General features: G+C 37.1%; 1 protein-coding gene across 3 annotated transcripts in view; it reads right to left on the minus strand.

Moving 5' to 3' along the window:
* Positions 1-18,063, minus strand: part of LOC306860309 (membrane-associated guanylate kinase, WW and PDZ domain-containing protein 3-like) — a 169,162-nt gene that overhangs the window by 35,717 nt on the left and 115,382 nt on the right. For all 3 annotated transcript variants that reach the window (XM_079401944.1, XM_079401943.1, XM_079401942.1), the window contains 2 exons: positions 11,034-11,240; positions 2,529-2,697 (listed from right to left, as the gene is read on the minus strand). In XM_079401944.1, the coding sequence (XP_079258070.1) occupies positions 2,529-2,697; positions 11,034-11,240 (376 nt within the window). The remainder of the gene's footprint in view (positions 1-2,528; positions 2,698-11,033; positions 11,241-18,063) is intronic.

The raw sequence follows: 18,063 nt of genomic DNA on the forward strand, positions 1-18,063 counted from the left end.
AGTTTTGAGCGTGTTCAACTCCAGGTTGTTAAGACTTCACCAGACAGCCAGCTCCTTAACCTCCTGTCTGTAAGCGGACTCGTCACCGTCCTGAATGAGGCCGATCAGTGTGGTGTCGTCTGCAAACTTCAGGAGCTTGACAGAGGGGTCTTTAGATGTGCAGTCGTTGGTGTAGAGGGAGAAGAGCAGTGGGGAGATAAAGCAGCCCTGAGAAGCTCCAGTGCTGATCGTACGGGTGCTGGATGTGTATTTTCCCAGCCTCACTAGCTGCTGCCTGTCTGTCAGGAAGCTGTTGATCCACTGACAGACGGAGGTGGGGACGGAGAGCTGAGTTAGTTTGGGCAGGAGGAGGTTTGGAATGATAGTGTTAAAGGCCGAGCTGAAGTCCACAAACAGGATCCTCACATAAGTCCCTGGTCTGTCCAGGTGTTGCAGTATGTAATGCAGTCCCATGTTGACGGCATCATCCACAGACCTGTTTGCTCTGTAGGCAAACTGCAGGGGGTGCAGTAAGTGTCCAGTGATGTCCTTCAGATAAGCCAAAACCAGTTTTTCAAATGACTTCATGACCACAGATGTTAGAGCCACAGGTCTGTAGTCGTTAAGGCCTGTTATCTTGGGTTTCTTTTTTTAAATACTCAGACCAGCCCGTCTGGCACCAACAACCATTCCACGTTCAAAGTCAATTAAATCCCCTTTCTTCCCCATTTTGATGCTCAGTTTGAACTTCAGCAAGTCATCTTCACCACATCTAGAAGCCTAAATGCATTGAGTTGCTGCCATGTGATTGGCTGATTAGCAATTTGTGTTACCAAGCAATTGAATAGGTGTACCTAATAAAGTGGCCGGTGAGTGTACATAAAATTATTAAATTAGTATAATTTGAAGAAAAGGTTTTATACTATACTATAATATAATATATATAATATAATGAAATAAAAATAAAATACAGATTACAAGGTGGAACTCTTGGGCCAAAAAGACTGTGGGGGGAAAAAATGCCGCTGATCACATTAAAACGTAAGCAAGACTTTTCAAAAACCACTTTAGTTGTCTCTGTTGGGTAAGGGAGAGGACTCTACCACAAAAGCAAATGTGTTTAAAATCGGAAATATTCATGACAAGGTGCAGCTCATCCTCCGAGACTCATGCAGGCAGACATGCGTGTGGAAGCAAGGCCAGCTGGGAAGGCTCGATTTAGCCGATTGTTTGCATTGTTCGGAGAATGAAGTATTGATTCGCTGGCTCTCTCTTCCTCTGTGTGGAAAGCAGAGATGCTTGGTTAAGAGCTGCGACCACAGGCACAGGTAATGGACACTGAAAGGAAGAGGCTGGCAAAACTGTAAAGCTAGTCTCAGCGTCAGCATGCAAGAGAAGAGCCGTTTCAATTCCCAGCGGTCTCTCGAGCTTGATGTGTCTGCAGGAGTACAAGAGTTCCTGTTTACTGAGCGAGCCTTTAGCTGGAGAGCTGCTGTCTACATCTGGGCTCGGTTACAGTAAATCATAGGAGAAATTTGAAAAGATGGAGCCACAAATTGTTCCTTGTTATACGGCACAACTTCTGCATGGTCCATAAACTTCCCTTCTATACAGTATACTAAAAGTGACAGTATTCATGAGTACACAGTATACATGAAAACAGTAGGTGGAAAACACCTGGATAACATTCTGCTACCGTCAAGATTCAGTTGTGTATCCAACAGACACTTCTCATGAGGCCAAGAACGGTGATGCAGCTGACAATGCTAACTAGGGCTGCACGATATATTGCATGCGATAGTCATGTGCATCTCGTCAGTAAAGACGGTTCTGTGATTAGTGGTAAATCTCCATCACCTGCTTTCAGATGGAGCGGCATTTAATACACAGAGCCGTACGCAAAAAAAAGCTACAAAGCTGACAAAGCTACGCAATATCACGTTCAAAATCGAAGGCGATTCATCTGTGATTATGAGCGCGAATTGCGTAGCTTGTCAGTGAACTATGGCTCTATGTATTAAATTACCATAGAAATAATTTTTGAATTGTATAAGTTAACTTTTGCAAATATATTAATTTTAGACTTTTACTTAAATTTTTGTTTTGGTAAAAAAAATAAAAATTACCTGGTACACAAAATTGACAATCAAGCAAATCAAACTGCAAATCTGCAGATTGCACTGACATCAAAAATAATCTTCCATTCAGTGGCCTATTTCTAAATTACATGTGCTTATAATTTTCTCCCCATTTAGCTGCCCAGATAAGAAGAGCAGTATTTAAACTGCACTGCATTCAAGGGGCACAAAATAACAGATTTTGCTTATTTCTGCTTATTTACCATTTGAAGATGTAAAATTAAATAACTGAAAAAAAGTGTTATTTAAAACATTAAAATAAATAAACAATTAAACACATGCAACTAACCAATTCCTGGAACAACATTTCTGTCAAATAAACACAGTCCAAATGCCAAACCCTAAAATCTGATAGGCTGACAGGACCACAGGAGATCCAAGAAAATGTCCTACTTGGCAATCAGGACTTACTCTATAAAGTAGACCATGCCCGTCTCCGTATAGGCCATCTCCCAGTTCTTGGGCAGAGGCTCCTGGCTCTCGTCACGTGGCAGCGTGTTCCAGTTGCGGAAGTCCATGCTGCTGCTGGACTGTGTGTAGCTGGGCACAGCTTTCCTCCACTCCGGTCCCTCCTTGTGTTCTGTGAGTGAAAAGAGCAAAAAGCCAGTGAGACTTTGAGAAAGAGGTGGGGAGAACACACAGGAATGGGGAGTAATACATACTTTAACTCTCTCTAGCACTGCAGAACGAACTTTCCAACCTTCTCAAGAGACGGAGAAAAACAGAGAGAGAAAGGAGGCAGACAACAGGAGCCACTAGATTTGCATGCCAGTACTGATGTTCAGAGAGCCGCCTCTCGGGCAGGGCCAAAGCTGGACAACGCTTCCGTGAAGCTGATATGTGTCACATACACAAATGAGCGCGTGAGTGAGACAGACAGTCTGCTTACGCATCAGAACACAAGCAGAGATAGTATAAGAGGGTGAAAATGTAACACTCAAATGTTCCATCCTTCAGTTTAAAGAGTCTTTCTGTTTATGCACGTGTTCCTGTAGCTCGACTCTTATGATAAAATATGGTGCTACTGTAGTCACGGGGGTTGATTCCCAGGAAACATCACTTAATAATAAAATGAATAGGCTACATAATTATTATTTTAACAATTTTTTTTTTAGATAAATATAATTTTAATTTAAACCACCGTTTAAAAGTTTGGGGTCAGTAATTTTGAATGTTTTTTTGGTAGTAATTAATACTTTTATTCAGCAAGGATGTATTAAATTGAAAAAATATATATATTTCAAATAAATGATGTTCTTTTGATCTTTCTATTCATTAAAGAATCCTGTAAAAATGTATTATGGTTTCCATAAAACAATAAGCAGCACAACTGTTTTCATCTTTAATAAGAAGAAATATTTCTTGAGCACCAAATCTCATCACCAAATATTAGAATGATTTATGAAGGATCATGTGACACTGAAAATTCAGGAATAAATTTAATGTGAATTTTTTCAATGTAATAATATTTTCTGTTTTTAATATAATTTTGATCAAATGAAAGCAGCCTCGGTGAGAATACAAGCCTTTCAAATACTGCAAAGGAGACTCGGAATTGGTTCCAGAATAAGAAAATAAAGTTGTTGGAATGGCCCAGTCAATCACCAGACTTAAACCCAATAAAGAATTTATGGGAGGAACTGAAGATCAAGATTCACAAGTGGGCCCCGCGGAACATTCAAGATTTGAAGACAGCCTGTTTAGAAGAATGGACTAAAATCCCACCTGCGCACTGTGAACGATTAGTTTGTTCATACAGGAAGCGTCTTGAAGCTGTTATTGCAAACGAAGGCTTTTCCACCATGTATTAGGTATAATCTCAGTTAATGTGTTCAATACTTTTTTCCTGTGTCGTTTCACTTTATTACACAACTTTTTTATGGATTGTAAAATATTCAATATTTTTTCTCTGTGTAGATTACTTGAGTTAATATCAACATCAGGTCAACATTTAATGTCAATTGCTGCACTGGAAATGTTTAATAAAAAATGTGTTCAAGTGTTGAATACTTATTTCCCCCACTGTATGTATGTATGTACGTACGTACGTACGTATATTATATATATATGTATATTATATATATATATATATATATATATATATATATATATATATATATATATATATATATATATATATATATATATATATATATATATATATATATATATATATATATATATATATGCTAAATCAATCAATGTAAATGCATAATGCAAATGTAAAAGATCTTTTTAAAAGGGTGTGTTTACTTTAACACTAAATGTAGTGTAGATAATAGCCTAAAAATACAGCAGGACTCAAGCTAAAGCAGCTACATTTAAGCATCCTATTGTTGTGAGACTTACTGCAAAATAAATTATTGAAATAATTATTGAAAGTGTTTGGTCTCTCTAAATCAAACAGATAGAAGCTATATACAGTACCTGTTAAACACATAAAATAGCTAAATACATTAAAAAAAAATAGCCAGAGGGTGTTATCAATATGGCCGGGACATTGGGACACTGACAGAGGAAACCATGCCTGTGTTTATGTATGGTTCTGGATATACTGGTTGTACAGTACATGTAAACAGGAGGTGAGATGATGGAAAAAGTATAAGTTGTCATTAAACGGCTTGATCTGCTTTTGCTGACATAGTCATGATTAAAGCCCGTTCATCGGAATGATTCGAGCCTGCCACTGGGACGCCAGCATGTGTGGCAGATGAATCAGCACTTGTTGTTCCTTTGCTGTAACCATGGAAGCACCATTCATGACACAGGCAGAAACATAAGCTCCACCTTTCAAAAGAAAATATCATAAGAAGCTTGTGCTTGTGGCCGAATGAAGAAAGAGGCTGAACTCGATGATAAACAGAAGGGAGAATGTGGTGAACATTATTTAAAAAAAGAATATAAAAATAAATACTTGTGTGTTCACAGGAAATAGTGTAACAGGAACAGATGAACACAATGTGTTGCAGATTGAGTGTTGAAAGTAGGACAAGATGTGTTATGGTGAAACCTAATGGTGAAGGTTTACTTCCACACGTGGCTATGGAAAAACAGCCATTCAGGCTGTTTGAGACAATTGACAATTGAGCCTTTCCACAGTTATTTAGTGAGAGACTATAAAGAGTGTACATTAAATAGTCTGAGGCCATATCTATCACAACTTGCCTTAAGCATGTAAACGCAAACATTATAACCTCACAGCAAAGGCAAGACTAGCCATTTCAGTAATGCGAATTTAATTAATAAAATAATCACAAACACACGTCTGGGTTGCAAAATCGTCTCGGTTCGCACTTGGCAAATTCAGTTAGATACTGTTGCCATTTGCATCTCATCCTTACAGTTGTGCCAGAGGGTTTACAAAGCTCTATCCAATCATAATGGAGGACAGCCGTGAGGCATCTTGTCCAACCAGAGACGAACACGGCCAACAAAGCCTCCCTCGGTGCATCCAGAAACCTATTTTGGCCATAGTGGTGATTGGGATTTCCTCCAGTGACCCTGAAAAACAGCTCATGTTTATTGAGGTTACATAGAGCTAGAATTTAAAACTTAAAGCCCAAATAAACTCTTTTCACATTATTAATTCTAAGTAAAAGCCAGTCTGTTGAAAACTTGTTTAAATGCTATCTATTCTGAAGGGGAGAGTAGCAAAAGGAAGCCAGATATTGTAGGATATGGGATATCAGTTCTCATGGTGATCAATCATACTAACACAAACAGAACAGTAGTGGAAACTGCAATGGGTTAATGTGCTTTGAATATAATCTTTTTTTTGGCAGTCTCTTCCCCAAGCTCACTTTCACTGCATGTGAATAATCTGAAGTTGTTCACTGTTCCGTATCCTATTGATTTATGGGAAAGAAAACTTGCTGTGCAGGGAGCATCAGTAAATCCTACCTACTTTCAGCATGATGCAGTTGAACCCCGACCGAGCTCCCCAGAAGTCTTCCCAAAAACCCAAACTCAAGAAAAAATACTGTCCCATGAAGTGGGTTAAAATCAAGAGCTAGAAATCTCAAAAAAGTTATGCATTTTTAAAATTGACCTTATTTATTGTAGCTATTTCTCAGGCAATATTGTGGTTGGGCTATGCATGGCCGCTTTCCGTTCCAATGAAATCACAGAATTGAATTCAAAATGTGTATATATATATATATATATATATATATATATATATATATATATATATATATATATATATATATATATATATATATATATATATATATATATATACATACACACACACAAACACACATTACAGTTGATAAGTTTTGGGCTGGTAAGATTTTTTAATGTTTTTGAAAGAAATCTCTTATTCTCACCAATGATGTATTTATTTAATAAAACTACATCCTTCTATGATTATTATTAATTTTTATTTAATAGATTTTAATTTATTTAAATGTATTTATTAATTCTAATAGCAAAGTTGCCTTTCCAGGAGTCATTACTTCAGTCTTCAGTGTCACATGATCCATCAGAAATCATTCTAATACAGGTCCTTCTCAAAAAATTAGCATATTGTGATAAAGTTCATTATTTTCTGTAATGTACTGATAAACATTAGACTTTCATATATTTTAGATTCATTACAACACAACTGAAGTAGTTCAAGCCTTTTATTGTTTTAATATTGATGATTTTGGCATACAGCTCATGAAAACCCAAAATTCCTATCTCAAAAAATTTGCATATTTCATCCGACCAATAAAAGAAAAGTGTTTTTAATACAAAAAAAGTCAACCTTCAAATAATTATGTTCAGTTATGCACTCAATACTTGGTCGGGAATCCTTTTGCAGAAATGACTGCTTCAATGCGGCGTGGCATGGAGGCAATCAGCCTGTGGCACTGCTGAGGTGTTATGGAGGCCCAGGATGCTTCGATAGCGGCCTTAAGCTCATCCAGAGTGTTGGTTTTGCGTCTCTCAACTTTCTCTTCACAATATCCAACAGATTCTCTATGGGGTTCAGGTCAGGAGAGTTGGCAGGCCAATTGAGCACAGTAATACCATGGTCAGTAAACCATTTACCAGTGGTTTTGGCACTGTGAGCAGGTGCCAGGTCGTGCTGAAAAATGAAATCATCTCCATAAAGCTTTTCAGCAGATGGAAGCATGAAGTGCTCCAAAATCTCCTGATAGCTAGCTGCATTGACCCTGCCCTTGATAAAACACAGTGGACCAACACCAGCATCACTGACTGTGGGTACTTGACACTGGACTTCAGGCATTTTGGCATTTCCCTCTCCCCAGTCTTCCTCCAGACTCTGGCACCTTGATTTCCGAATGACATGCAAAATTTGCTTTCATCCGAAAAAAGTACTTTGGACCACTGAGCAACAGTCCAGTGCTGCTTCTCTGTAGGCTTGACCTGGGGAATGCGGCACCTGTAGCCCATTTCCTGCACACGCCTGTACACGGTGGCTCTGGATGTTTCTACTCCAGACTCAGTCCACTGCTTCTGCAGGTCCCCCAAGGTCTGGAATCGGTCCTTCTCCACAATCTTCCTCAGGGTCCGGTCACCTCTTCTCGTTGTGCTGCGTTTTCTGCCACACTTTTTCCTTCCCACAGACTTCCCACTGAGGTGCCTTGATACAGCACTCTGGGAACAGCCTATTCGTTCAGAAATTTCTTTCTGTGTCTTACCCTCTTGCTTGAGGGTGTCAATGATGGCCTTCTGGACAGCAGTCAGGTCGGCAGTCTTACCCATGATTGCGGTTTTGAGTAATGAACCAGGCTGGGAGTTTTTAAAAGCCTCAGGAATCTTTTGCAGGTGTTTAGAGTTAATTAGTTGATTCAGATGATTAGGTTAATAGCTCGTTTAGAGAACCTTTTCATGATATGCTAATTTTTTGAGATAGGAATTTTGGGTTTTCATGAGCTGTATGCCAAAATCATCAATATTAAAACAATAAAAGGCTTGAACTACTTCAGTTGTGTTGTAATGAATCTAAAATATATGAAAGTCTAATGTTTATCAGTACATTACAGAAAATAATGAACTTTATCACAATATGCTAATTTTTTGAGAAGGACCTGTATGCTGATTTGGTGCTTAAGAAACATTTCTTAATATATCATAGTTGAAAACAGTTGCTTAACATTTTTGTGAAAGTCTTGATCTTTTTTTCAGGATCCTCTGATGAATAGAAAGTTAAAAAGAACAGCATTTGTTTGAAATATATTTTTTGTAACAATGTACCGTATAAGTAAGTCTTTACTGTCATTTTTAATCAATTCAATGCCTCCTTGAAGAGTGGAAATATTAATATATATATATTTTTTAATCTGCCCTATCTGAACAGTACTCTGAACAGTAGTTTATCACCTCAACTTAACCTAGTGTATCATGTCAGTTTAACCTGGCAAAAGTGGATGGATGTGTCTCCTGGCAATCAACCCCATGACTTTAGTACTTTAAGTGTCATGCTCTACCATTAAGTTACACTTAAGAAACAGTAGTAGAGCTTAAAAAATTAGCATAAATCTATACAGCTACAGCGACATCAACCCAGTCCTAAGTGGGTGGTGGCAGGAGTGTACATTCAAATGTAGTCATTAATGTAGAACCAAAATGACTGTTAAAGACTAATAATAAGCCTGAGGTATCTTTTTAATGAGAAGGTAGAAGACAGAGTGCAGGGGCTGGTACACAACAGTCAGATATAGGTAGCAGCACAGCAGTTACTCTGTGGTGTGTAGAGACACTTTTATGCCTCACAGCAAACAGCAGCTTCTTTAACATGCTCATTACTCGAAGTGATACCAGCCATAAGCTCATTCATTCTAAATATGGTCTATTTATGCCACTGGATAATCACTGAAACAACTCTGACTGACTGACTGTGCTTTTGGCCTACTTTAAAAGCTCAACTACTGCTCAAGTTTCTGAAACAGCTTAGACAGTCTATGACTACTGCAGCTCTTCAGTGGTTAGACACAAAAACACAAAGCATGGCTTTAGCAACAAAATCACATTCTGAGGTACATAAAGGTAAAAATAATGATGAAAAAATGAACAAGAATGTCAAAAATGTAGTCTATACATTAAATACACTGTACTGAAATACACATCACAGTAATGATTCTTTGTTCATAAGTCTCAATCAACAGAAGAATGACTCTCGATTCAGTGAGGGAATCATCTGTAAACTCAATAACCCCTTTGAACGATTCTGAGGTCCGATTCAAATCGCTTGAGTTCTTGAGCTTGAGTTTTGTGGGTCTTTCTATCTGATTTATTAAAAAGAATTGATTCATAAGAGTTATTACTTGCAAATCATACATCCCTGCTCATGCTGTGGTTGAATAATGAATAAAATACAGTTGGCCTCAACATTAGGGGTTGACTGACATGTTTATTTCAGGGCCAATACCCATTATTACAGATCAAGAAGACCAATAACCGATATTTTGAACCGATACATATATATCTGGTGTAAAAGAGAAAATCAATGTCAAAATTAAGAATAACAAGGGCTCTGACAAAAACTCTCTCTAAATGCTTTTAAATTAGTTTATCGGCTAATCGGTTTCATACTCATAACCATAAAAATGCTTAATATCGGTGCCGATAATCGGCCAGGCTAATAATCGGTCGACCCCTACTCACTATTCATTACACTGTACCGAAGGTACATTTTACAGTAACAGTTCTCTATTCATAAATTTGAACCAAAGGATGACTTACAGTTGCATGATGGAGTCGGATTTAAACTCAATAACCCCTCAGAGTGATTCACTTTGAGTCTGATTCAAATGGGTACACTTCTTGAGTTTGTGAATCTCACTGACTGATTCTTTAATAAGAACCATCAGTTTATAAGAGTCATTGTTGTGCAATTCAGACACCACCACACGTGCTTTGCTTGTTTTTGTACATTCGTTAAATAAATGTGCAATTAATAAAAACACAATTAACTAACACCAAATCACAATATGAAATTGGACAAAAATTACTTTTGGATCCACACAAACTCACCAATCGCAATAAGATTTTAAATTGCTGTCAATTTTTGTGGACATTAGCTCTAAGAAACCATTACATTATAGCTTCTTAAGGGCAAGCTTTATTGACCAGCTGGTCCTGGTGCAATCAGCAGAGGATAACTGACTTCCTGCGTGACAGGAAGCAGCATGTGTGGAAAGCAATACACTAATCTCACCATCCTTTAGCACCACAGGGCTCTACAGTACTATACCCTCTTTATACAGCTGACTGCATATCCAAGGACCCCTCTTGTAAAGCTCTTCATATTGCTCTCACAGGGAACACAATCAAATGTGCCCATAACAACTTAAGCTCTATTGACAGCATCTGTGCCCTCCTGTCAATTATCACAGAAAGTAAAGTCGCTCAGCTTGCAAAAATGAAGTAAAAACACATTTACAGTAATACACTTATAATGAAAGCCTAGCAGGCAAGCAGCCAATACAGTGAATCACACGGGTGGAGAAACTTTGAAACTAAAATGCCAAACTATAAGCTAGTCATAATTTTATGTATTTAAACCACACTTAAAATAGTTAGCTACACATATAAAAATACATAAAATCTTAATACATAAATATACTAATACATAAACTTTGTATCTTTTTTAATATATAATTTTTTGTAAATATTAAATACATAAATACTCGTATAAAAATACATATAAAAATAAACAAAAACTAGTATCATGCTTCAGAGCAATAGATGGTATCTTAGCTAAACAGTAATTAGTGTCTTTGCAAATTTATATCCAATCTTTTAACTTTGCTGAGTTGCATTTGTACAATATTGATTTTTTAATTATCTTCCATATAATGTATACTAGGCAATATGCAGTACATAATTCTGCACAGACATACATTACTTTCAGAACCCATATCAACTCACTCAATCAATCAATGCATGCACTCCCAGTCTCACCTTTGAGCCCATTGACCATGGGTGGCCTCTCATCCTCCTCCTCTTCCTCAGGAGCTGCACTGTCCTTTCTATCCATTTTGCTGACAGACGTGGTGCGTTTGCGCTGGACCTCTGCATCAAACTCCTCATCAAACAGAACCTGGTCCACCAGGTCAGGCTGCACTGGGCTGGGCTCTGCAGGAGGCTTTGGAGTGCCATAGTAATTACCTATGAAGAAACAAAGATACTGTAAAATGAAAAACACAATTTTTTACATTCTGCACAGCTTTTTGGAGAAAATGCATTTGAATTAAACAAAAATATATTACATTTGAGGAGATTTAAAAACTCAGAATTGCAAGTTATAAACTAACAATTGTGAGTTTACATCTCACATTTTTTTACTTTTTTTTAGAATTGCGAGATATTAACCATTAATTCCAAGTTTATAACTTGGAATTGTGAGATACAAACTTGCAATTGTGAAAAATCTGTAAGAAAAATCACAATTACCTTGTATATATATATTTTTTATTCTAGGACAGAAACAGACAAACAGAATTGCGAGATATAAACTCAAAATAGCTAGATCTAAACTTAGCATTAAGAGAAAAAAAGTCATAATCGCAATTATATCTCACGGGGGAAAAAAGTCTGAATTATTTTTCCTTGGCAGAAACTGACTTCATATTAAGTTGATATGTACCTCTAGTAACTCTATTGTAATTCAAATAAATAAACAAAAAAAATACGATATGAATTTTAATGTTGTAAGGCTTTATTTTTTTTTATGTTTTAGCATTTTAATTAAAGCTAGATTAGTAAAGTTCAAAAACAAACTTTGAAGTTGGCTTGAGAAAGCCAGGCCAGAAAGTTAGAAAAAGTTTTAAAAGCTTGAAGTTTGAAAGTATTCAGCTTGAAGTATTTTTAAGTTTAAAATAGTTTTAAAGATTAGAGTTTGAATGTTTTGAAGGCAATAGAGTCTATTAGAAAAACAGATTTTTCAAACTTATTTCATATTTGGTCTGTAGGAGTTTTGAAGGGTGCTCCAATAGCGATGCGTTTTCGAGGCTTGGCCGGTCGCTGATCTTGCAGAACAGAAACTGTAACGACATTGAACCCACAATATATCCTACTGCTACTATATCTTGTTTGTTGTTTGTCAACACTGCAGCTCGGCTCCCAGCAGCGCTCCTCTGGAGCAAGACGCAGCACTCTGGCACTTTATTGTTATTTATTGGCAACAGTCCTCCACTAGAGATTAAGACTAGCTGTGTGGTGGCTTCTATTTTCTAGAGAGGCAGGAGGCCTATCTTATAAGCTTTACTGTCCTGGCTCATCTGGATAGACTTCTTGGGGTGAGAATGGTATCAGCAAAACATATGGGAAACTGCACTTGCTGGCCTACTTTGTCAACAGTTCACCAAAATATCGGCTGCAAAACTAAAAGGGAGGACAGGACAATAAAGAACGTTATTGATTAGTTTGTCACATTTGAGATTTGGGTGACATGACAAGAGTTTGCTATCACAATCTACTCCATCTTACAAGCGCAGTAACATTATAGAGACGTAGGACATGAAATTGAAGAAGAGAGTTATTGCTTTAAATGAAGCGCGGATCGGTTTACTGCTTGTAAGATGGCAAATGAAAACAGTGACAGGCACTTTTTCTTTGAAATAATAAAATGATACCCCTTCATAACTTCATTGGCTGACTGCAACCTTAAGAGCAGCACTCTAAAGACTTCATTAAGCTTATTTACACTCTCGTTTGACATGTTGCATCATTATTCTTCACTATGTGGAACACAAAAATAAATATTGGTTTAAAAAAAACTCCCCACACAGGGTTTGCTTTAATGTATTCCTAAAAGAAACTGTTAATTTGAATTAATTACATCTTTGTCTTAATTCACTCAGCTGTGAGTGTTATGCCTAACAGTGAATCTTTCTATGCAGATCTATTAATTACAGTCTTAACTTTAAAGTGATGATAAGGGAATGAGAGACTTCACATTAAATGATGCATTTGACGAATAAATATTTACATACAGTGGGGATTTAAACATTCAAAAATTAGGGTGCTTTGATTTGAATCAGCATATTAGAATGATTTCTGAAGGATCTTGACATTGAGGACTGGAGTAATGATGCTGAAAATTCAGCTTTACCATCACAGGAATAAATTACATTTTAAAATATATATAAAAAAGGCTTTTTTAAAATCGTAATAATATTTTACAGTTTTTCTGTAGCATTGATCAAATGTATGCAGCCTCAGTGATACTGTGTCTATATATATTCAAAACCCTATAAGTTCCTGTTTATTTCAAGTTTAAATTAGACTCTGAATCACAGATCTTCGATATGGGCTCAGACTTTTGGACCCTACTGTATCTAATGGAAACATGTTATCGCTGTAGTCTGCAACACAATAACTATCCTCCAATCACTTGCTGTGGAATTCACGTGGCTGCACAGCAGATGGACAGTGCTTTAACAGAAGTGTGCACTGTCAACAGCCGTTATCATCTCCATCAACAGGCACTAGCCCATGCATGAAATAAACCTGCTTACAGTTCTGCTGAGTGTCCTCTCCAGATTTTATAAATGCATAGAAATCTACGTGACTGGAATAACTGAAGTGTCCAAAATGGCAAAGGGCTTTAGAGAATGCGGTTATTCAGTGGTAAGTAGAAATAAAAGAATCTATTATGTAACATAACATGCACTGTAAACACTCTATACAAGCGGTATCATGTATCAAGTTACACAGTCTGTACTGTAGGCAGAGACTCCCTCTCCAGTTTTAATGGTTGTGTACAGTGTCTGTTGTGACTTACCATAAACGGCTAGCTGTGAATTTGACCTAAGATATAAATTCCCCCTTTGACATTATCAACTAATAGTTTAAGGAAAAGTTTTAGGGTTGAAAACCAAGGTATTTTTTAAAAGAAACACGGTAGTGTTTTGTTAATGGTTCTCACACATGCGTTTCTGCCAATGTTAATATACTCAAATAAAATACTCAACGGCCTACTAAACACGGCAACAATGCTCTACAGCACACAACAGACCAGTGCTGTCCGATTACTGAATGAATGACTCTTATTAGCCAGTTATTTATAGTGAATCAAAACATACAGAGGAACCAGTATGTTCTCATTGCTGAACAAATGACTCTTATGAGCCAATTTTTTTATGATAAATACAAAAACATATGCTGAAAATGGAACTGTGCACTAGCATGCAGTACTACTCTAACAATTTCCTCCAAGATATGGTAAAAATAGTAAGAATATGATGTTCTATGCTTTTACTATTTCTAAATTCCTCTGTGTTTGCTTGAATTATTTATTTTGAACCACTTTTGAAACTTCATATTGCTAGCACTTCTTGTGTTTGTGCTTCAAGATGAACAAGTTGCTTCGGAAATATGTTAATACATTTTATTTGTTAGATCTCATTGTTTAATATTAAAGCTAATTTTTGAAATGCGTTTGTTTCAAAAACTGATATTTGTCGTGGTACTCTTGTGAATGCTCAAAGTCTGACAAGGAAGAGAAAGAATTGTTGAATAAAGTCATTATTTTTATTTTCTTTGCGTACAAAATGTATTCTCGTAGTTTCATAAAATTATGGTTGAACCACTGACGTCACATGGACTATTTTAACGATGTCCTTACTACCTTTCTGGGCCTTGAACGTGGTAGTTGCGTTGCTAGGCCCAGAAAGCTCTCAGATTTTTTCAAAAATATCTTAATTTGTATTCCGAAGGTTTTACAGGTTTGACATGAGGGCGAGTAATTAAGGACAGAATTTTCATTTTTGGGTGAACTGTCCCTTTAAGAGCTGAATAACCTTGCTTCAACATTCTCGCCCTGCAATTCCCTCTAATTCAGTAAGGCACTGTAAAACGTGTTTTTCAGCAAATGTCTGGATTATACCTGCGCGCGCAGCACAGTAGAAAAGTGAGATCAAATCATGGCCATAATCATGCCATGTCACAGCCTCTAGGGTCCCCTGTCAAACAGCGGCCACAGCATGATGGATCGCTCATAAACAGCGCACTGCGTCATCCTTGATTAACGGCCATAAAAAAAACACAGCAAGAAGGAGGGAGGGTTGTCCACCGAGGTCTGAGATGATATATCTTAGCATTAATCTGTGGGAGACTGCTAGGTGCTGTCAGAGGAATGGCGATGATTTGAAACCATCTTCCTTTCACCATTGCACACTGAATGGCTAACAGGAGGAAAGAGAGACGGGCTGATAGCAGGTAGTTATTTAACATTTGAGTGTTTCATGTCAAATAAATAACGCCATGCCTGCTCCTGCGCCCCCGATGAACTGATGGAGGATGACAATTCACCCATGACGGTCAACGAGCGCAACAAATATAGACTTGCTACTGAAATTTTCCCTGAATGGTTTACTCTCTCACACACACTCACCCAGAGTTGACTCATTTATAACCTTTACCCACTCAGGCCAAGTTGCAGTGCAATTTAAACATCATTGCACCAAGAATACAAATCAAAACCTGCAGTTTAGTCTTCATCTGCTAAGCTTTGCACAGAATCTTAAACAGTTTAGTATCTTTTTTTGGTTTTGAGTATAACTGGTGAGAAAGTGTGCACTAAAGCAAGAGCCCCTAAATATGAACTTGATGCTTTGGTTTGTGGTCAACGTTCAATTTTACAATGTAATATGCTGAAGGAAAAGTTTGTTTCACTTGGGAAAAGCACTTCAAAGCCTTGAGTTTCTTTGTATGGGACACTGAGCAGACTGCCGAAGTATGGACAGATGGAAAACTGCATCGCCCAAAGCCTTTTGGAATCTATTGCGGGATGTTGGGGATATTGTTGTGGGCAGTGGGGATGCTGTTGTTCAATGCTCTTGATTCTACACAAACAGAAGTGGGCTCTTGCACTCGTTCAGAGATGAGAAGGGCTTTCTAGCAGTTCTGTGGACATCATTAATGATAAAACTCATCCTGAGAAGAGATCATAATCAGTGGTGCTCAACCAGAGGGCCTTGGCAAACTTCCGAAGGGTCTTGAAAAGACTTGAAATTATTTAAAATTACACAAAACAAGCCAAAACTGTAACACTTTACTATAAGGTTCCATTTGTTAACATTAGTTAACATCAACTAACACTAAAAATACTTCTAAAGCATTTAAAGTTAATTTCAACATTTACTAATACAGTATTGAAATCATAAGTTTTATCTGTTAAAAAGTGCCCCTATAATGGGTAATGAAAGGTTCATATTTTGGTTTTGGTAGTTCCCAACAACAGGTTGACATGCATGCAAGGTCAAAAAAACACTTTCATTGTCTTGTAAGGGTGGAACGGTTCAACTCACGGTTCGGAGTGTATCACGGTTTTAGAGTCACGGTTTCGTTATTTATAACAAACCATATTACAGATGCATTGAGAGAACCATACAGTTGTTTTTTTTCTGCGAACCGTTCCACCCCTATTGTCTTATAACATGCATTTATTTTTACCTTACAACGACTCCCAAACGATTCGCTCAACGATTCATTTTTCCAAATCCCTCCTTTGCGTGACGCTAATCTGCGGTGATTGGTCCGATTGGTTTTATTTTCATTTCATTATGCCTGTAATGCCTGATAAAGCAGAGTGTGAGCGCAGTGCTGCTTTGTGTACAGCGTAACTGGGGAAACTGCTGTTTTTAGCTCCAAAAGCAGCACCTAGTGGCAAAGAATGAATTAGCATTTTCATTCAGACCAATGCGAAAAGATCAACAAGTGGGCGGGCAATATGCTAATGTTTCATATTGACATCAACATGAAACGAATTGGGATTCGTTTTAAAAACTACTTTCAATGATTTCAATGATTCAGAGACGATTCTTCCTTTTGAGAGACAATAACTTTATACACCGTGCACTTTCAGATTTAAAACTTTGCAGGGTGTTTTCATTCACTTAGAGCTGTGTTACACAGTGCATGAAATGTATTTTCAAAAATCCATAATAGGGGCACTTTAATATTATTTTATGCACCTAAGCTAACATGAACTAACAATGAGCAGTTGTATTTTTTTAAGTTGTACAAAGATTAATACATATAGTTACAAATGTACTGCTCAGCGTTAGTTTGTTAGTTGTTGCATTAACTAATATTAACAAATAGGATCTTACTGCAGTATTACAGCCAAAACTAAAAAGCAAGCTATTTACAGATGTCTTTTTCTTTGATTAACCTGCATTTTATTTGGTCAGGTATATAGTAAAAAGAGTCTATTTTGAAATGTTTATAACTGTTGCTTATGTACTTTTTTGCAACATTATAAATGTATTTACTGTCACTCTTGATCAACGCAATACATTCTTCTTAAATAAAGGGATTCATTTCAATAAACTAAATCTAAATGACCCACAACTGCTGATGCCCCCTTTTTTCTTTGAAGAACCAGGGTTCCCAATATCGTTTTTTTATTATTTGATTTCTAGACCTGAAAAATCATTAAAATCATAAAATCATAACTCCATTCCTTCAATTTTCTAGTAATGCCAAGCTCTAATAAATTCCCCCCAAAATTCTTATCCAATAAATCATGAACAACTGGAAATTCCTACAGCCTTGGGAGTCAAAAAGGTTGAGAACCACTGATCTAAACACTGATCTAAATGTCCCCTCCAGGAACATGGCAGAGAGAAAGGGTGATTGCTGTAACTGTCGTCATCGCTCACTTCTCATGGAATTGTGAGTGGACGTGTTCTGGTTTATAAACATTGTCACTCTGAGGTGGCCGTCCTTCAATATTCCACACTGAAGCAATCATTAAAAAAGCAAGGACACATGTAGGAGATTTTCCTCAAGGGATTCAAATGCAAGTTCTCATTATTTTTAATCACTGTTGTAAGACGACGACCCAGTGAAGCATTCAAACAGGACACAGAGTTTACACCATAAAACTCAAGCATAACCAGTTACCATTGATTACATCACGCTCCGGGCATGTTGAAAAACTGGTCAATTATTTCCTTGGCCTGAAAACAGCAAAACTCAACTC

This window comes from Barbus barbus (genome assembly GCF_936440315.1).
Source record: "Barbus barbus genome assembly, chromosome: 41".
In the NCBI taxonomy this organism is placed as follows: domain Eukaryota; kingdom Metazoa; phylum Chordata; class Actinopteri; order Cypriniformes; family Cyprinidae; genus Barbus; species Barbus barbus.